At 42.2% G+C, this 22549-nt stretch overlaps 1 protein-coding gene and 1 long non-coding RNA gene across 2 annotated transcripts in view; one reads left to right on the top strand and one right to left on the bottom strand.

Moving 5' to 3' along the window:
• The window catches only part of LOC106584037 (cAMP-specific 3',5'-cyclic phosphodiesterase 4B), a 309843-nt gene that overhangs the window by 200579 nt on the left and 86715 nt on the right, over nucleotides 1–22549 (bottom strand). Inside the window, exon 3 of the mRNA XM_014168843.2 lies at nucleotides 8828–9054. Coding sequence (XP_014024318.1) covers nucleotides 8828–9054 — 227 coding nt within the window. The remainder of the gene's footprint in view (nucleotides 1–8827; nucleotides 9055–22549) is intronic.
• Nucleotides 17532–18173, top strand: LOC123729869 (uncharacterized). The gene is made up of 2 exons (XR_006761555.1): nucleotides 17532–17590; nucleotides 17861–18173. It is a non-coding gene; the product is annotated as an uncharacterized lncRNA (long non-coding RNA).

Genomic DNA, 22549 nt, shown 5'->3' with positions numbered 1-22549 from the left:
AACACGTACCACGCTGCACCTTGGTCTACTCCTTTCGACGGACGTCACAGGGTCTGAATACTTTCTGAATGCACTGTATATACAAAAGTATCTGGACACCCCTTCAAATTAGTGGATTCAGATATTTCAGCCACACCCATTACTGACGTGTATAAAATCGAGCATACAGCCATGCATTCTCCATAGACAAACATTGGCAGTAGAATGGCCTTACTGAAAAGCTCAGTGACTTTCAAAGTGGCACCGTCATAGGATGCCACCGTTCCAACAAGTCAGTTCGTCAAATTTCTGCCCTGTTAGGATTGCCCTGGTCAACTTTTAGCACGTAGCGCGTAAAAATCGTCTGTCCTCGGTTGCAACACTCACTACCGACTTGCAAATTGCCTCAGGAAGCAACGTCAGCACAATAACTATTCGTTGGGAGCTTCATGAAATGGGTTCCATGGCCGAGCAGCCACACACAAGCCTAAGATCACCGTGCTCAATACCAAGTGTTGGCTGGAGTGGTGTAAAGCTCGCTGCCATTGGACTCTGGAGCAGTGGAAATGCGTTCTCTGGAGAGATATTTCATGCTTCACCATCTGGTGGACCGACAGATGAATCTGGGTTTGGCGAATGTCAGGAGAACGCTACTTGCCCCAATGCATAATGCCAACTGTAAAGTTTGGTGGAGGAGAAATAATGGTCTTGGGTTGTTTTTCACGTTTCGGGCTAGGCACCTTTCTTCCAGTGAAGGGAAATCTTTAAGCTACAACATACAATGACATTCTAGACAATTTTGTGCTTCCAACTTTGTGGCAACAGTTTGGGGAAGGCCCTTCACTGTTTCAGCATGACAATGCCCCGTGCACAAAGCGACGTCCATACAAAAATGGTTTGTTAAATTGCGTTCAAAATCCATAGCTGATATAAGACTGATAACGATGCTATAACAATTGAAACATTCAATAACAATTCACTTAAATCCAACACTTTCAATGCTTAATTAGTTGATATATGCCTGTATGAACATTTACTGTATAATGTTTTATTACATGCTTTTTACATTCTCTCAATACAACGCTTTCCTTGTTCGTTCCTTGCCTTGAGTCTTGCGAACGTGATGTTAATCAGAGGTGTGAACGTTAGCGCTAGTTGGTTTGTGTCTTGTTGTCCCTCCATCATTTCACACCCGCTATCCCACGTTGCCCTGCTGTTTACAGATTCATAGTGTGGAACCACCAGAAAGATATATACAGTTGTTGTATCTGTCCACAGAAAGAGAGATGGATTGCGGGACTTTATATCTTCAATGTTAAGCTCAGTCTCAAACACCTATGGCTGTCCTTCCCCTGTTGAGTGAAAGCTATGGGAGACCATAAACCCTAGTGTTCCTGTACATTGTTCATTTACATCAATCTCACTTTACTGCACCGCAACCTCATCCTGTTGTGTGAAAGCTATGGGAGACCAGACACCATAACCCCTAGTGTTGCTGTACCTCTGTGTTTGTTAATTCACGGCTATGTCACCGCCTGCAGTGTGAGAAACCCTATGTGACAGCATACCTGGCAAGCGTTAGTTAGTCCATGCTTCCTTGGCATTTATGTTGTAGAGTGAACCGCCGGGTGTCAGTGAGTGTACTGAGGAGGATTACCAGGCAGAGTGGTTGGGGAGGCAGGGGGCTGATGTGCTGAAGTAGCGGAGGCTCAGTGAGAGGTCTGGAGAGTAGGGATGTAGGGGGAAGGAGGCAAGAGAGGCATTAAGAAGAGGCTGGTAGCCTGAGGGCTAGTGAGGCAGGGGAATGAAGGAGGCTCAGTGAGAGGTAGTGGGCGAGATGCAGGGGGTTAGGGGTTCTGGGAGCGAGACCTAGAGATTAGGTCTTATGTAACTCAGGGTCTTACATAAATTGTCCCTCACAGATGAGTGAACACAGTGATCGAAGACACCCTGCTCCCGCGGTACAGATACAGCTCTCTCTGCAGAGACGCCTGGCTGGTTATCCACTCATAGATGAGAGAGAGACAGAGTAAGAAAGAAAGAAAGAAAGAAAGAAAGAAAGAAAGAAAGAAAGAAAGAAAGAAAGAAAGAAAGAAAGAAAGAAAGAAAGAAAGAAAGAAAGAAAGAAAGAAAGAAAGAAAGAAAGAAAGAGAAAGCCCTGTACTTCAGTGTGTTGCTGAGGGTTGGAGAGTGAGAGGGAAAGAAATGGAGAGGGAAGAGGGAAGAGGGGAGATAACGATGAATGGAGAGAGAGAGAGAGCAAATCCTGGGGCTTTTCAAGTTTTCTCTGCACACTTTCCAGCACATTTTGTAGATTTATATTTGGAATGTGTGAGAGTGACACCCTGAGAGCGAGGGATGTAGAGAGACAGAGAGAGAGAGCAAGAGAGCGAGAGAGAGAGAGAGAGAGAGAGAGAGAGAGCAGAGTGGAGCCCAGGCTCAGAATAATCCCTCTCTCTCTCTGACGTTTTCAGGGAGCTCGGAGATTTCTCCCTGGGTGCTTAGGAAAGCAGACAGTAATTCCATTAAAATAACAATTCTGTAGTCTCAACTTTAAAGCCTTAAACTGCACCAGACAGATGCTCACTTAGCTTCATAAACTATCTTCATTAGACTCCTAGGCACACAGTAACACACGCTACAGAATAACCTGTCACTAGACAAAATGGCTGCTGTAAGTGAAAGAGATGAGCAACGTTGACATTGAACCAACCGGATCTTACAGGAAGGTAGAGTAACATCTCTGTAAGTACAGTGTGATGCAGTACAATTACAATACTGGCACTGTTAAAGGTACAATCAGCAAGACCACGTCATCATACACAACGGGGCCACTTCCTGTGCTCAAACAGTTCAAGTCAAGAATTGGCTCTTCACATCACATTTTGTGTCCTGCCTTGTGGCACACCTACATTGGGAAGCGCCACTAAACCACTGTTGTCTGAATGTAGGAAGTCACCTTGTTGTGTGTGATGTCATCTTGATTAGTGTTCGTCTAAGGCAGCGTTTACACAGGCAGCTCAACTCTGATATTTTTTTCAGTAATTGGTCTTTTTGAAACAAATCTGATATGAAAAGATCTGAAGTGATTGTTCAAAAGACCAATTAGTGGAAAAAAAATATTATAATTGGGCTGCCTATGTTAACAGAGCATATGTGTCATCAAAGTGTAATTTTAGTGTAATCTTGATTAGAGCTTCATCGTCACCATTAGCATTACCACCATCCTCTTTCTCCTCATCCTCGCCATTATTATCATCTCAGTGACACTCCATCCTGTCTCTAACATGAGAGCATCAATCAGTCTGTCTGACTTCCATAGCTCTCCTCCTCCCTCCCTTCCATCCCCTCCTCTCCTCTCTAAGCACTTCCAGGTCAGAGGTCAGCTGGAGGAGTCTGTCAACAGCTTTATTAAACATCAGATAAAGGTGAAATAAATCAAATAAAATAAAAAAGATCAGAGAGGACACTCGCGCGCGCGCACACACACACACACACACACACACACACACACAGGAAATTAAGCTGAGAAACAATCTTTGAAACAACCTCAGATGACGTTGCTAGATGACTAAACAGACAGACACAAACACGCACAGGGGCACACACACACACACACACACACACACACACACACACACACACACACACACACACACACACACACACACACACATTCAAAAGGAGGGCAAAGTCCAATTTCCTTTGCCATGGATTACAGGCACCCACCTAGACCAAAGCGGATTAAACGGTATTGGAATGGGCAGTGGTATGTGACATTATACTGCTGCAGCACAAACAAAGGTAATCCAGTACAGACATATATTCATGTCATTGGTGTCACATTGGTGCCAAAGCCCAATCAAATGGTGAACGGCATCAGGGGAGGCAGTAATTACAAGGAGACAAAACACAAAGATAACTGCTCCTCAGAGGGATTGCACTGGAGTTGGGCTGACACACACTCACGCGCACACACACACACACACAAACAGCACTCCTTAGTGAGCCACAAACACACCAGAGTCATCCACTAACAGTTGACCTATTAAGGCCTGCTTGAATCCAACCTGAGAATACACTCTCCCCTACACACACACACGCAGGCACACACACACGCACACACACACGCCCTCTAACAGTCCAGAAATCAATGCTAGGTGGACCCTGTGCTCCAATGCAATTGTGTCACGACAGCAAGAAAAATAATTGTTTCCCAAAATAACTGCCTCCCAGCCTTTCTCCCCTCACCTACCAGCCTCTCTCCTCCTGGGAAACAAAAGTGATAAAAAGGTGCAGTACAAGAACAACACCATTAGAGAGTAGAACGGGGAGGGGCTGGGGAATATTCATGTAAAGAATGACGTCACACCCAACCCCATCGCCCCATATTGAACAATTAATTGGGGTGGGGTGGGGGGTAAAGGGTTGCGTAAGAGCAGAAAAGAGGACACAGGTGTTAAATGCCATGGTTCAGAATGTCACCGCCGAAGGGATCCCAGTACAGAGCACTTTCAAACACACACAGCAGTGGGTCTCTCCACAAGAACACTTACTCACACACAATTAGACACACGACATGCACACATAGCGCCCGTCTTAGTAGAGAAAACACACACACGATGATGAAGCCTGTGCTTTAACCCCCCCCCCCCCCACCCTTGCGCACATTGGGTATATGGGTAGAGGCTACAGTAACACTTCATCTCTTCGTTAAACCAGGTCAACAGAATCTAGGCCCAGCATCTTTCTACGGTAACAGCCTTCAGCAAAGTACTAGTCCTACTCGCAGTCAACCACTCACAGGCTCGCAGCCACACCAGCTATACTGGTTAAAGATTTGCCAGAGAAAGCTTTGAAACCAATAGCAGTAGGTTCAGACATATTGGCAGGTAACAAACACATTGTGGGATTACCTAATGAGCACACCCAATCCAAATGGGGCAGAAATGTCCGCATGCAGTCAAGTTAATGTTCAACAGATTTTGCCTTTTGAATGTTTTTAATATGTGGTTTTGGTTTGAACAAGCTATGCAAGTCAATGATGTAAGAAGCCCTCAAGAGCAACGGTATTACACAGGAAGGTGCTTGCTTACCAGTATGACTTTGTTCAATAGAAAATAACAGCATATTTGAATGCAGGAGATGATGGCGAGGACAATTGAATGTAACATCGCCCTCTTCTGGCAGAACATGGAATCACAAGCTTTCGTCAATTCACCCCTTCAATATGTATGTTTAGAATGAATACCTTACTCTTTTCTTCAACTCGAATGGACTAATTTAAGTATATTTAAGCAATAAGGCCAGAGTAGGTGTGGTATATTGGCCATATATATATATATATATATATATATATATATATATATATATATATTGGCCATATATCACAAACCCCCGAGATGCCTTATTGCCTGTTTGTCTTATTGCTATTATAAACGGGTACCAACGTAAAAATAAATGTTTTGTCATACCCGTGGTATACGGTCTGAGATACCATAGCTATCAGCCAATCAGCATTAAGGGCTCAAACCACCCAGTTTATAATTATTATTAAATACCAGGTCATATATATTTACACGCTGATTCTTAGAAGTCACTCTCTTTCACTTTTGCAACAAAACAAATCAGGAGACTCTCATCTCTCCCCTTGGCTTAGTGGATAGAAGCAGAGCACCTTGTAACAGTACAGGAGACTCTAGATAACACAGCCTCATGCTAGACTAGGCACTAAACTGTTCCTGACATTTAGCCTTGCTCTTTACTAAACTCCTGTCTTTGTGTTCCTGCACTAACTACTGTACCACAGACACTTTTCCTAATGACTGAGAACACCTGACAGACAGCTTCCTGCTGTAGGCTGCTGGAAAGGAAGTTCAGGTTGACTCTAAGCCAAATGTTAGCTAGACTAAAGCTGATCCCACACACCAGCTCCAGGGAATGGCTCAATGCCCTGAGATACAGCACACGGCAGGATGTGTCCAGTCTGTCACACACACACACTGTCCAGGGGTGTCAAATCCCGATAAGCATTCAGTTATATATATATATATCTCTGACACAGAACCAGCAGCTCCCACTGACAAACATAGTGTATAGCCATTAACGTCAGGATATTCACTCCAATCAGACCTTGTTGGCTTAATTTAAGAAAAAAATCCCTGGTTTTGCTGAGCCGGAACTCTGAATCTGCGTACACAGATTGACAAGTCTCCGATTGGCTCGATGTCCTTCCCGGCGGTGACAGGCTGATGATGCTGACAGTTCCTGCTTCGATCCAGTCTCTCACCCCCTGGTGGGCCTGTGTTTCTCCCACACACACAGACACACAGCGTTCCCAGGAACTGAGCTGACAGTCAGTCCTCCCAGGCAGTGATAACCCTGTGACCCTGCAGGCTCTCTACGTCAGACAGCCACTCCAGTGGTCTGTTAGGTCAACAACACTACCCCCGGTCTATGCACCCAAGGAGCTGTCATATTACACACTGTCTATACAGACATACCACACAACGCAGAAGAAACCTATAGATTACAATACACACTTAATTTGAGCCAGATCCTGCCAGAACAGGTTCCGGCACCTCTCAGTTTTGGACTGTTTTGTTCCGGAACTCATTTGCCAGGATCCGGTACCTCTCTTTTCATGATAAATCATTTTTACTGTTTGCAATGTCAAAATTCTAATAAAAGCAATCAGAGTTAATTCAAGTTGACTCCTCTGTAATTCTCCTGGCTGCCCATTTAAAAAAACGTAGTGTGAAAACGTGCCTGATATTTTAAGAATTTATTTGTGTTGGGGCGGCCCGGGTTTATGGTTTCCGAAACATTGTAGCCTATATAGACCAACACTTGGACATTGCTGTGGTGAGAGAGAGAAGAGTGCCTGTATCTCGCACAGAATTAGAATGAGATTCACTTTCTATGATCTTTCTCCCTGTTTCTGCTCTGATAGACATGAAAATGTATTTTGTTATAGAATCATAGCCGCCAGAAGGGTGCTGGAGGTGCTGAAGCACCTCTGATGAATTGAAATACATTTATCAAAGTTATAGAATTACTGCTGTCTGTTCAGAATGAAATGAAATACACTGAACAAAAATGTAAACGCTACATGCAACAATTTCAAAAGATTTTACTGAGTTACAGTTCATAGAAGGAAATCAGTCAATTGAAATAAATTCATTAGGCCCTAATCTACGGATTTCACATGACTGGGCAGGAGCGCAGCCATGGGTGGGCCTGGGATGGCATAGGTCCACCCACTTGGGAGCCAGATCCACCCCCACTGGGGAGCCAGGCACAGCCAATAAGAATATATTTTTTTCCACAAAAGAGCTTTATTACAGAAACAAATACACCTCAGCACGCGAATGTGGAGGTCCTTTGCTTGTGTGGTTACACAAGGTCTGCGGTTGTGAGGCCGGTTGGATGTACTGACACATTTATTTTAAAGGACGTTGGAGGCGGCTTATGGTAGAGAAATTAACATTAAATTCTCTGGCAACAGCTCTGGTGGACATTCCTGCAGTCAGCATGGCAATTGCACGCTCCCTCAAAACTTGATACATCTGTGGCATTGTGTAGTGTGACAAAACTGCACATTTTAGAGTGGCCTTTTATTGTCCCCAGCACAATGTGCAAATCTGTCAGCAAACAGCATGTAGCCAAAACAGGCCTTTTGCTATATTTCAAATACAATCACGAGAAAACACAGGTTGGAAAACAAATGAATCCTGCTGAAAATAGAAGACCAATCTGTCTATAGGCTAATAAGTTAATTAACTTCCAAGTAGGCCTACTGACCGAACAGCATTGTTTTACAAGAGAGAGATAAGATTTTGACACGAGCGCATCAGCCATCGCCAGTGAGTGAGTTGCTCGTCCTTGTCGGAGTCAGTGAAACTCATATTGTACAATATGTGTGTCTCCACACACCTAAGCCTAAGTTATTGACGGATTCAGGACGAGGCCATTTTTATTGATCTCAAGATTCTCAGTTTGTCAGTGTCAAAGCAGCCTGTCATTTCCATCATTTATGAAATATCAAAAAAACTATTCTGCTAAAGTCTCCAGTCATCTAAAATGATGTATAATTGCATGAAATGCATTTATAAAGGCCACATTCTTCCCAGAAGCTAGACTACAAAAATAATTCCCCCTTTGTGTGTAACGTCAGCAAGTGCCTCTACTCTACTGCTCTACACCAGAATGCAAAAGCGATGATAACGCACGCAATGCTTTATTATAAAGTTCCGGTATATCAAGAGCCCCTCAGGTCACCCCTCTATCGGTCTCACTTTTTGTTCCAGCACCTCCCATTTACAAATGAAGCACTGCACACACGCACACACGCGCGCACACACACACACACCAACCAACTTCCATTAGCACAGCTTGTGCAGCTATTTGAAGTCTAAAGAGCCTCTCCCAGGGACTACAGCGTGAACAAACCTCAGCAGAAATCCCATAGAGAATAGTCCATCCAGCCTTCACTTCCGTGGTCTCAATGGGGTTCACACTTCAATAGCTTTCACAGCAGATAGCCCATACTTATGGTAATTCTCTAAGGGCTGGAGATTGGCAGCAAAAGTACAGTAACCCTCAGAGGCTCCATCCACTTATTATATAAGTAGATACGTAACGTAATTGGGCCAGAAGGAGCCATAATAGGTATATCAGTGAGTAATTCCAGTGTAAGAAATGGAGATGATGGGAGTTATTATATGGAATGGTACAGTCAGTCTTTTTGGGGTTCTAATCGATCTATATTAGCAACAGAGGAGTTTAGTCTGGAATATAATGGAGAAAAGTTGAGTGTGTCTGTGCCTGCATATGTGTGTGTGCTCACCACTCCGGGTCAACCGGCGTAATGTCGATGCGGGGTGGGATGCAGAAGGGGAGGGAGGTGGGCCGGACCACCCAGTCATTGTCAGGGGTTCGCGACCTCTCGGCCTGTCGCCACGACAACGGGGGAAGCTGCAGGTTCCCGGAGAAACGCCTGCATCCCCGGCGTAGGTCGACGCCCAGCGTGCAGGAATACTCACTGAGAACACAGTCTGGGGGCTTTTTATTGTCCTACAGAGAGAGAGGGGGGGTAGAGGAGTGGAGACAGAGATATGAGAGAAAGAGGGGGAGAGAGAGAGACAAGGAGAGAGAGAAATAAATACATAGCTGGATTATAAGAAAAACAAATACTTTTGATAAATACAAGATGAGCATGGAATGACATCATACTGATGATACTGTCTGTCCTGCCCACTCAGAGCATCTTTCAACCTGACTACTTTCGCCACCAGGTGGCACCAAAGTCATTGTTTTCAATGGTAGCTGATTTCAGCTTATACAACAGAGAGATGCAGCCTGATGGTATAGGACAAAAATGACCCTCTTCTTTTTGAGTTCATGATGGATCAGACAACAGCAGCACCCCCCTCATCACTTCACCTGCTCCAAAACAACATATTCTCCAACTGGCATGTACCACTGAGTGTGTCTAATGTAGAGATTCCACTGAGTCCCTTAGTCCCTCCAAGCGAATGGCCTCACAGTTTTTATCAATTGGTTTGGCAAAATGTGGGAATCAATGTTCCATACTCTCAAAACCATTAACACATCTGATAAGATACATAGCTCAAATCAACATTTATATAGTGTCCTAACACTGACAATATGAAATATACTTATTCATGACACTGAGGGAGAGAGGGGAATGTATAACGTTTACATTCTGTCCGGATGTGTTATTGTTAGCCATCAGGAATCCTATGGGAGGGAAAAAGACACGGTACGAGTCAACATGAGTGAGCACTTTGGGGCAGAGGTCAGGTCAGATGAAGTGAGGAAGAACTTGGTTGGAGCTTTCATAGTGTCCGTCAATTTCTTACTCTGATATTTAGAACCTAACAGCTGGCGCTGCGAGCAGGGTTCATCACGATTTACAGTCGAATTTGGGATTCGGAATCTGTGAAACAGGCACCGGCACCAGAAACAAGTTAAGCACAGTTCCTACACGTTATCACTCATTCTGACATCTTGGGTAGATGAGAGTCGTAGGCTGAACCAATAATAGGATACAGACCTAGAAAGCCTGAGCTTATTCAGTAGTCCCATTGTGTTACGACCGGTCATAGCTTTAAAGAGGGTAAGTCCCGAGCAGGATAGTTCCTGTGGAGGGTAAGTCTCGTAGCTTTAAAGAGGGTAAGTCCCGAGCAGGATAGTTCCTGTGGAGGGTAAGTCTCGTAGCTTTAAAGAGGGTAAGTCCCGAGCAGGATAGTTCCTGTGGAGGGTAAGTCTCGTAGCTTTAAAGAGGGTAAGTCCCGAGCAGGATACTTCCTGTGGAGGGTAAGTCTTGTAGGTAAAGGGTAAGTCCTGAACAGGGTGACCTGTGGAGGGTAAATCCCTAGCGTAGTGGTTTATCAGCCAGACCTGTAAGGAGGGTGAAAGTCCTAGCTGCAGTAGCCATGAGGCAGCATAGTGTGTGTGTGGATGGATAAAGTGTCATGCTTGTGTACTAGGATAAAAGGTTGCCTCTAAATTCTGAAGGAGAGCCATATTCAGGGTTAAAATGAACGCAATAAGATATTCGAACGCTGTTTGATTTGGGTGTATTAGCAGTAGCAATAAAGATAGGTTGGTTTTATGCCCTGTTGGGGCGGGGAACCATGACAGATTATGTGGAAGTAGGAAAACAAGTGTGAATCATTTTGGTAATGCGTGTTATCAACAACTGTGATGTTCGAAGCATAACACTGGAATAAGACATTAAGGTCATCTGTATTCTCCAGTAATACATTTGCAGACACTATAGTATTGGTTCTAAAACAAGGTATTAAGTGCCGTGACCAATTAATAGCCACAAATACCATAACAATTCTCCGGGGAAGTGGGTAGCGCTCCCTTGGGAAATAGTTCATAAAAGCTGTGTATTAGAGCCGGGAGTAAAGAAGATCTAAACACCCTGGACACCGTCGGGAGAGGTTTCAGAATAATAACTATTGAAATGGCGACAGATGGCCCAGATTCTCTCTGTTAAGTGGGGCTAGAGGAAGAGAAGATTAATAAAGCAATGAAGGCGCTGAAAGAGCCGCGCACAAGCATTCTACCAAGTCAGCTCAGATATTGGAAAAATTGAGCAAACTGGATCAAATTGGGCAGCATTTCGCTGCTGACGGAAAATAACAATCAAATAAAGAACACAGAGATGCTGTTGTGGTCTGGCACAATGACATCAATGAGAAATCACAAGCTCAACATACAAGTGTTTTGATGTCGGCATTTTATCAACAGAAGAGTGTAACCGATAAAACCAAAATTTGTAGATGTACTCAGCTGCAAAAAGACTGGGTATGTGAGTACATTGATAGAATGTGTTAATACGGTTAATACGGCCACAGGGAAAGTCACTAACAGTGGTTTCAATGGCCAAGGTAAGACAAAGAAACGTAGCAAAAAACCCCATCAAAGAGTAGGGAGATCCCTGTTTAAGATGTGGGGCTGTTGGTCATTGGAAGAATGAGTGTAGAATGGGAATGGAGCCTGCTGCATTCGGAGGAAATGCTGCCATGCAAGCGATTGCATGTTTTTCAGACGAGCAGCAACAAATCCTCTTGAACGCAGCGGGACAGGAAAATGTTACATAGTAGTGTATGGCCTTGGTTCGATCGATAGTGGTTCATAGAGATTACAGTATTTATGTGAAGTGAGACATAGGAGCACATATCTCAAACAACTTTGTAATACAGTAGATGACAGGGATCAAATACAGCAGATTCCTTATGATGAGAAAGTAGCTACATTTGCCACAGGAAAAAGTATTTTGGGTTGAAGCATCTAAGCGAAATGCCAGAGGGATGGATTTTAAAGAGGTAAGAAATGAAAAATGATATGGTCAAACATTCTTGGCAAACTCAGAAAACCTTGGGGGGTTTTAATCTCGTGAGACATTTTATGTTGTGTTATTATTGTAACGGTTGTCGTACATAGTAGACCAAGGCGCAGCGGGTTGAGTGCTCATCTTAACTTTATTGAACACTTAACAAAAACAAAACAAGAAAACGAACGAACGCACAGTATTGCAGGCTACACACAGCTATGCAAAAACAACTTCCCACAAACCACAGGTGAAAAAAGGGATACATAAGTATGACTCCCAATCAGCAACAACGATGTACAGCTGTTCCTGATTGAGAGCCATACCAGGCCAACAATGAAATACACAACCTAGGAAATCATAGAAATACAAAACCAGAACAATACCCAAAAACCCCGGAACACATAAAACAAACACCCCTCTTACATAAGAACATATCCCAACAAACCCCGAACCACATAAAACAAACACCCCCTGCCACGTCCTGACCAAACTACAATAACAAATAACCCCTATACTGGTCAGGACTTGACGATTATGAAATAGATTTATAGAATGGACAAAAGGGAGGAGGGGTCACGAGAAATTAGCATTGGGGTTACCAAACTTAAAATTAACTTTCCATTTTTTTTTCATGAACATGAAGGGACTTGTGGTGCGGTGGTTATGGAGAATCATGGGGAAAAGAGACCAGTGAATCGTTAGACTCGGTGGCGAGATAATGTCGCCATGTCTAAGGGTATTACATGCCAAATAAAGGATACATAAACGATGGTGTGGATTAAAACAAACTGGAGTGAGGACAGTGGATTTACCATTATCATGTTTGGTTAATAATTAATACTTTTGGATTGTTGATGCTAATGAAATGTACACTTTCTTTTCCAGAAGAGGAGGGGTTTCATTATCTCTCTTTGGAATGTTTCCCGAGACTGTGGTTTTGAGGAGAGCAGTTAGTGATAGGGTTGCAAAGGGTGGGAAACTTTCCGGGAAATTTCCAGAATTTTTCAAAAAAAAAATCCATTGGAAGTTAAGCCTGGGAATTTGGGGAATTTTACTTAAATTCATCCAAAAAGTTAGCTTATAACAGTGAACCTTTTTTGTGGGATACATAAAAGGCAATTCTAGGTCTTGTGGCATATTTTGGTTAAATGATCCCCAATTCAATGTAATTTCAACCCTCTGCATGCACAGTGCATTCTTCCATCACATGTACAGCTGATTCTCAAGATCTTGCACACTAATGCGATGCTATTGAGCCCACACTACAACACTGTCTGAGCCAAGGACTACAAGCTTTCTGGTAAGTTTTCATTACAATACTGGGTGGGGTGAATATATTTTATATGACATACATGATTTCTTTGTTAACTAGTAAATAGTAGCCTAAAGCAAAGTGTGTTTAAATCATTTCTAACTTATTAAACATTTCTGCTAGTTAGTTTTTGCTACCATGTGAGTTATAGCTTGCTTGAGCCTGCTAACTGAGGAGTGTTAATTCACCTGTTTCCATACATGTTTAATTTTAAAACATATATCTTACAAAGGAGTTGTTAAATCTCACTGCTTAACTATTCATTTGTACATGGAATTGTATTTGTTCTTTTTTACAATTTTCTTTCTAATCGTTACAGGAAAATGCCATGGGCCCAATCTGATGTGTGGAGACATTTCACTGCAGCTAATGTAGAAAGAAAAGCAGTGTACATTTGCAAATACTGTACCAAATCATATGTGAAGAATGCAACAAAGATGCAGAATTATCTGGCCAAGTGCATAAAGTTTCCTCAGCACTCACAACAAGCAACCTCTGACAAAAGTCCCTTTACTTCTATTCGAGGTGAAAATTATGAATCAGACACCTTATCAATAGCAACAGCTCATGGTCCTCCTGGAATCAGATTTTTCTTTGACTCAGTGGAGGAATGTAGTCAGAGAAATGCTGATGAATGTCTTGCTTGAGCTGTGTATGCAACTCGTTCACCTCTGATGCTCACAGGCAATGTGTATTGGAAGAGATTTCTGAATGTTCTTCGCCAAGCATACACCCCTCCAACCAGACATGCTTTATCTACTCATTTGCTGGATGCAGAGTTAAACAGAGTTCAAGTGAAGTTCAAGCAAATCAGAGAAAGCAGACTGTATTGCAATCTCTGATGGTCGAATGTTTGTGGGAAAGGAATAATTAACTACATCATCTCCACCCCTCAACCAGTAGTCTACAAGAGCACAGACACAAAGGACAACAGACACACTGGTCTCTACATTGCAGATGAGCTGAAGGCAGTCATCAATGACCTTGGACCACAGAAGGTATTTGCACTGGTGACAGACAATGCTGTGAACATGAAGGCTGCTTGGTCTAAAGTGGAGGAGTCCTACCCTTACATCACACCCATTGGCTGTGCTGCTCATGCATTGAATCTGCTCCTCAAGGACATCATGGCACTGATGTCCTTGGATACACTCTACAAGAGAGCCAAGGAAATGGTTAGGTATGTGAAGGGTCATCAAGTTATAGCAGCAATCTTCCTCACCAAGAAAAGTGAGAAGATTAAGAGCACCACATTGAAGCTGCCCAGCAAAACCCGTTGGGGTAGTGTTGTCATCATGTTTGACAGTCTCTCCAAGAAAGGAGTCTCTCCAAGAAATGGCCATATCACAGTCTGCCTGGATGATGTATTTTGGGAGAGAGCGGTAAAGCAGCCTGAAACCTATAGCAGTAGCCATTGCACGGATTGAGGGAGACAATGCCATCATGTCTGATGTTCAGAATCTGCATGCAGAGGTAAGAGAAGAAATCCGTACTGCCCTGCCCACTTCTCTGTTGCTCCAAGCAGAGGAAACTGCAGTTCTGAAATACATCAAAAAGCGTGAAGACTTCTGCCAGAAACCCATACACGTCGGAGTGTACATGTTGGACCCCAAGTATGCTGGCAAGAGCATCCTGTCTGGTGCAGAGATCAACAAGGCCTATGGTGTCATCACTACCATGTCTCGCCACCTTGGCCTGGATGAGGGCAAGGTTCTTGACAGTCTGGCAAAGTACACTTCCAAGCAAGGGCTTTGGGATGTAGATGCAATATGGCAGTCGTGCCAATATATCTCATCAGCCACCTGGTGGAAGGTACTTTGTGAATCTGAGGATCTTTCCCCTGTTGCCTCCATCATCCGCCAAATCCCACCAACATCAGCTGCCTCATAGCGCAACTGGTCCTTGTTTGGGAACACACACACTAAAGTACACAACAGGCAGACCAATACAAGGGTTGAAAAATTGGTGGCCATCCAGGCATATTTGAGGCTTTTTGAGCCTGACAACAAGCCATACTCAGCAAGGTTGGAAAGTGACAGTGAAGATGAGGCCTCAGAGTCTGATGTTCAAGAGGTGGACATTGAGGAGGTCCAGGGAGAAGACATGGAAGCCTGAGAGGAAGACAACCAAAGCTTTAGTTTCTAGACTATCATTTTACAGATATATGTTGAAAACATTTTTGGGAGATGCAATGGATCATTGGGGATCATTCAATATTCCCTTTCTTTTGTGGTTCAGTGTAATCATCCCATGTGAAGAGTCTTAAAATTAAAAACTTCTTCAGGATAGGGTCAATTTTTCTCAATTTCCGCCTGACAGACGTGCCCAAAGTAAACTGCCTGTTGCTCAGGCTCTGATTAAGGATATGCATATAATTGGTACAATTGGAAAGAAAACACTCTGAAGTTTGTAGAACAGTTAAAATAATGTAGGAGACTGTAACACCATAGATATGGTACGAGAGAATCCAAAGAAAAACCAACCTGATTTTTTTTGAGAGCTCATGCTCTTCCAATGGAACATATAGGTAAAAAATTCAATCTAGCTCCCAGTTTGCAATTCATATGGCTTCCACTGGAAGTCAGTAGTCTTTGTTCAAGGTTTCAGGCTTGTTTCTTCCCAAACGAGGAAGAATAATGAGTTTTGATACAGGGACACAGACTTAGAAATCAGTGTAAGCGCGCGATGAAGAGGACACATACCTGCTAATATCGTTTTCCTATTGAACATACTTCTTTCCATATGAAATATTATAGTTTAATTACATTTTAGGGTATCTGAGGATGAAATAAAAACATAACCGATACAAGACACCTGTATGTACATAAATGTGTAATGCCCATAATTTGTATGATTATTTATTTGAATTGCGCGCCCTCCAGTTTCACTGGAAGTTGTCCCGCTAGCGGGACGCCTAGCCTTAAGAAGTCAATTCGTAACAAAAAAATGTAGTTTTTTTTATTGAAAGGATTTAATCATTTGCAGTTATGTCTACTTATGATAAGGTAAAAGGTCAATGTTTCTGTCCTCATATGATGTGGTAAATATATCCAATGCAAAAACCATCTACATTTAAATGGTATTACTATTAATTAGCATATATTTCCGTTAATTCCAATATTTTCCCGTTAATTCCCATATATTCCCATTAATTCCCACGGAAAGTTTCCACCTCTGAATATTCCCCAAAATGTGCAACCCTAGTTAGTGATATTCGGCAATTTTAAGTATAAAAGTCTCCGGATTAGTCCGTAGAAGGTGCTCCCAGATAAGTAAGGCCTGTTCACGTGTGTGTTTTTGACCTACAGTTTACTGCACACACACTAGTTATGAATATTTGTTATTGGTGTTAATACCGTGGGATTTATTGTGAGGGGTCTTTTCAATTTGGTTTTAAAACCGGGTACATAGAATGATGGAAATGTTTGAAATGTTTTGAAATGTTTTTGAAGGAGAGGGAAAGAAAAGGGAAAGGAAATTCTTAATGGTGTTGAATGGCCTGTGTCCTGACTTTCTGGTGAGTCCTGATCAACCTCATTAGAAATGACCGAGACAGGTGGGATTTAATTATAATATGAATGAGAGACACCAGTCTCTAGTTTATTTTACCATTACCTTATGGGATACCATTATTTCATAGTGGAATTATCAAGAGTTATAATTCTAAGTTGATTGGTTATTCAAATATGTTTATTTTTGATTTAACATGCAGTTTTTTTTTTTAATCACGATGTGAATCATGTGTTCAAAGGGAAAATTACCAGTTCCCTGGGGCCCTGGCCCTTTGGTAAATACACAAATGTATTTTGTTCAGTCTGCATATAGAAGGAAAAATATGTGTTAATAAGGACTGACAGTTACTCCCAATGGATTGAGATATGTGTATTGCTGATTTCATTTTTGCCTTTGTTTCAATACAAATCTCACCAGATTGGGTCTAGGGTTAGAGTCCCTGATCTGACAACTCTTCGGAGAGGTCGCCAGTAAACTAAGGGAGTATGAACCAATTTTGAAAATGGTTTCAACAATAACAGTATGTTGTTATGCTCTTTGACATTTGAATCCTACAGACGAAGAACCGTATATGTGACATTTTTCAAAAAAACGAGATATACATGAAAAATCATTATTGGACACCCTTTTTCTATAGTGAACCGGTTTCACAAGCTTTCCACGCGCTAATTAACAATATGTTTAAATTTAAAGATAGGCTCTCGTGGAATAACCGTTTATGTGCACCACTCAGAATGGACGGACAAGCGCACAACTTTTCTGTTGCTGATGAAAATCACCGAAATGTGGGAAAGAAACGTAAAACAAAACTAAAAGAATGGAAAGACAGGCAAAGGAAGATCTTACGGGATGCGGGAAAACCCTATACAAATCGTAAGGGTCAAGAAAAAACTGGGAAAAGCTGTCCAAAAGAGGTATGTGGAAGAACCGTATATCAAACAATCAAGCTAGCTAGCTATAGAGTACAGTAACTAACATGTATGTTCTGGGTTGTCTAATTTGTAACTATAGAGAAAACATATTAGCTAAAGTTCGTTGGCTACTAACTTATACATTATCGTTACAAATGTTATTGCTAGATTATAGAAGAAACATAGCTAGCTACTTTTTGTCCATCCACCGGATGATTCGACATGGCTACAGTAGCTAGCTAGTTATATGTAACGTTACACTGTATCCTGCAGGGAAGAGCGTGTTCCACGACGTGCAGAAAGGATTGTGGAAAGTTGATTGATGAGCGCAAGCTGCATCTGTTCAACAGTTTCTACACTGTCCCATACGAGAAACAACAAGCACAACCAGCAAAACCATTCAAGGTGATGAGGATGCAATGTGAAGACTTCAGTCACCTCCCAGATTCTGTTCTCAAGCGACCAGCTGGACTACAGACCACTTCAGTGAGGTGGTTAAAAGTCACATGTATTGCACAGAGAATAGTTTACTAACATCCCATCAACATGCAACATGTTGTTCTAACAATAAAATATCCTAATGATTCCCTTTTTTTTATTCATTACAATATACATCTCTGTCACCACATTTAGCATCAACTCTAAGCAGTTAATACTTATTTACAGCTGTCACCTCAGTACAGGACGTTTCTTGCCTTTAGCATGGGTTTAACGCAATTCAAAACTTAATTGCAGATCATAGTGTTAAACGCAAAGAGAATGGTTTTCTGAACGTTTTGTAATATTGACCTTAGGGACCTGCATAATGGACATGCATATTGGCACATCACATTGATCCATATTTGATATGTACAAGTTGTACTTCTTTTGATTGAATTAATTTAATTGTATTCTATTTTTGTAGTTATTCTATGGTATGTTCACATTGAGGGCTTCATTTTAAATGAGACTAAGATTTCATGACTCAACTTTTAAGAAAAGTCATCGGTGCTAAAGTTGATAGACCACCTTTAAATGAACCTCCATTAAATGAATTAACTACATATTGCATTTAAGTTATTTACATGAAGGGCATCTGTACTTGAAAGTACTTAAAACATCATATCAGGTATTAAAAAGGACATCTTACAAGTGTCATGCAAAATGTCACATATACTGTTCTTCCACAAACTGAAATCATCACTGGAGATATACTGTTCTTCCACATTCTAAAAATTAAAACGACAATAAAAAAAGTATTTTTTGAAATAACAAAAAAATATCAATTGTTGTTGGAAGATATGAGTATGGTGAATTATTTGTCAACCATAAAACACCCAATGTGGTACACACAATGAATAATATAAAAATAACTGATTATCTTAAAATGGAAAAATTGTCACATATATGGTTCTTCGTCTGTAGGATTCATTTGTCTCAGAGATAATGGTATTAAGAAAATTGACACTGTAATTATTTATCATACGGTGAATGGATGGTCTGGATTTCCAGATTTAGAAGTGTCTTAAACTGTTGTTTTGCTCCGTCCTCTCTCAAGTTATGGCAAAACTGGCGTCAGATGGTGTCTTAATGCATGGAAGGAATAATTTGACCACAAACAGTGTGTGAACCTCAAACCCCTCCCTAACCAGCTGAAGAAAGAGCGACAAAGGCGTTCACTACAACAGTGACTTTTTACACTCCTATCTGTGACCTGAGTCCAAGCCATCAACCTGGGTACGGGCGGCAGGAGTGCGCCATAGGTCCTGAGACCGTGCATGTGGAGTGAGCATGGAGAGAGATCACATTCAAACTTCTCTCATGCTGCTGGTGTACTGGTTGGAAAATAGACCAGACGGAATGGTGGTGGCGGCTCAGGTGAGAGACTCGTGTACGTGGGAAAAACAGATTAATTTATTTGGATATTGAAATCGGGACATTATCAAGGGCTATCAAATGTGACAGGCAAGAGTTACATATGTGCCATTGGGAAGATGAACTGTAACGCTATCTGAAGAAGAAGCAATGAAGACATGCTAGAAGGATAAGTGCCGGGATCAAGGGGGGGGTCAACAGTGCCCGTAATTGTTTAGTTGGGTTGTCAGGTTTATTGATGAGGTTTGCACACTGCAGAATTTATAGTAATTAGACTAAGAATGCATTGAGATACTGATCTGTCATTCCCATGCCACTCGCGACAGGAAAACAGGGACAAATGGGGGTTGTAATGAGAAGAGTACTAACCAGTAATATCTGGTCCCGTTTATAAATGTACATTCTAACCATGATGATGTGTGCCAGGTTGAGGGGCTTGAATTGTAGTGATAGACTCAAAGGAAAGCACTAAGAACCGTCATTCTAAATTTGGGTAAGATAATTTATAAAATGTTTTAATTATGATTTGGATAAAGCGAGAGAGAGCGCTACTCTCAATCTGTGAGGGTGGGTGCACTGTTCAAATGTATAATTTTTTTCTCCCATGAAACCTTATCTTTAAGTGTCCTCCGAGAGGGAGGTTATTAGAGAACTCACTAGATGATTGCTTGAGTCAACCATGAAGGGGTTTTTGTTTTACCATGTCATCAGAATTTTTATGTTAAATCGCATCACTACATATAGATTGCTGGATTATATGGTACACTTAATTGCATTCAAGGCTCATAGTCTGTGACTTGCGTTAACACCCAAGGATGAAAATTAAGGAGACGGGCATGGAGACTAGCATCACATGAGCATAGAACGGAACGGATGGACTGTTCTTTCCCCAGTCTTAGTCGCATCAAGGGTGGTGTGAAATGATTAACCATGTATTTTCTCTCTTCCCTGTAGCAGGAGGCGAGGTACACATGAGGCCTGTGTTTGAGACAGAATGTTTACATAAGGGTGTAAGCAGAAGGCAATGTAACTGGGGGAGATCTGTGGGGCTCATAAATTAAGGTCGAAGTGATAGTCTCTGGGGATGATACCACTCTATGTATATTGTTACAGGAAATACAGTGGGGGAAAAAAGTATTTGATCCCCTGCTGATTTTGTACGTTTGCCCACTTACAAAGAAATGATCAGTCTATCATTTTAATGGTGGGTTTATATGAACAGTGAGAGACAGAATAACAACAAAAAAATCCAGAAAAACGCATGTCAAGAATGTTATAAATTGATTTGCATTTTAATGAGGGAAATAAGTATTTGACCCCTCTGCAAAACAGGACTTAGTACTTGGTGGCAAAACCCTTGTTGGCAATCACAGAGGTCAGACGTTTCTTGTAGTTGGCCACCAAGTTCGCACACATCTCAGGAGGGATTTTGTCCCACTCCTCTTTGCAGATCTTCTCCAAGTCATTAAGGTTGAGGCTGACGTTTGGCAACTCGAACCTTCAGCTCCCTCCACAGATGTTCTATGGGATTAAGGTCTGGAGACTGGCTAGGCCACTCCAGGACCTTAATGTGCTTCTTCTTGAGCCACTCCTTTGTTGCCTTGGCCGTGTGTTTTGGGTCATTGGCATGCTGGAATACCCATCCACGACCCATTCTCAATGCTCTGGCTGAGGGAAGGAGGTTCTCACCCAAGATTTGACAGTACATGGCCCTGTCAAATGATGCGGTGAAGTTGTCCTGTCCCTTAGCAGAAAAACACCCCCAAAGCATAATGTTTCCACCTCCATGTTTGACGGTGGAGATGGTGTTCTTGGAGTCATAGGCAGCATTCCTCCTCCTCCAAACACGGCGAGTTGAGTTGATTCCAAAGAGCTCCATTTTGGTCTCATCTGACCACAACACTTTCACCAGTTGTCCTCTGAATCATCCAGATGTTCATTGGCAAACTTCAGACGGGCATGTATATGTATTCTTGAGCAGGGGGACCTTGCGGGCGCTGCAGGATTTCAGTCCTTCACGGTGTAGTGTTACCAATTGTTTTCTTGGTGACTATGGTCCCAGCTGCCTTGGGATCATTGACAAGATCCTCCTGTGTAGTTCTGGGCTGATTCCTCACCGTTCTCATGCTCATTGCAACTCCACGAGGTGAAATCTTGCATAGAGCCCCAGGCCGAGGGATATTGACAGTTCTTTTGTGTTTCTTCCATTTGCGAATAATTGCACCAAATATTGTCACCTTCTCACCAAGCTGCTTGGCGATGGTCTTGTAGCCCATTCCAGCCTTGTGTAGGTCTACAATCTTGTCCCTGACATCCTCGGAGAGCTCTTTGGTCTTGGCCATGATGGGGATTTTGGAATCTGATTGATTGATTGTTTCTGTGGACAGTTGTCTTTTATACAGGTAACAAGCTGTGGTTAGGAGCACACCCTTAAAGAGTGTGCTCCTAATCTCAGCTCGTTACCTGTATAAAAGACACCTGGGAGCCAGAAATCTTTCTGATTGAGAGGGGGTCAAATACTTATTTCCCTCATTAAAATGCAAATCAATTTATAACATTTTTGACATGCGTTTTTCTCGATTTTTTGTTGTTATTCTGTCTCTCACTGTTCAAATAAACCTACCATTAAAATTATAGACTGATCATTTCTTTGTCAGTGGGCAAACGTACAAAATCAGCAGGGGATCAAATACTTTTTTCCCCCACTGTAGCTCGTAGGAGAGGGAGGACAGCTAACTGTGCACAATATAGAGACTATTAATGAAGTTAAACTGAACGTTAAACATACCCAGTTCATGGTGAGAGTAGCAGAGATAGTGTTAGCATTTCAGACCCTATTGTCAAATTTCAAGAAACCTGTCACTCAGAGTTTTGTTAGTTTGGATATTCTTCCAACACCATTAATCTCTTCCCCATTTCTAACAGCCAGCAAACACTTGAATGATTCCATGCAGTAGTTATTCTCATAGCAGTTGCTTTAGGGACAGTAATTGGAGGCTATAGTAACAGCATGGAATTGGACTACGGTGCAAATGAGGGATTTTGAGGTATGTGTCATGGGCAGTGTCAGTAGTAGCAGGGGTTACTTTAGTACAGTGGTTCCCAAAC

The sequence above is a fragment of the Salmo salar genome, chromosome ssa23 (assembly GCF_905237065.1).
Source record: "Salmo salar chromosome ssa23, Ssal_v3.1, whole genome shotgun sequence".
NCBI lineage: Eukaryota > Metazoa > Chordata > Actinopteri > Salmoniformes > Salmonidae > Salmo > Salmo salar.
The sequence above is the reverse complement of the archived record's forward strand: the minus strand, read 5'-3'. Positions and strand labels throughout refer to the sequence as shown.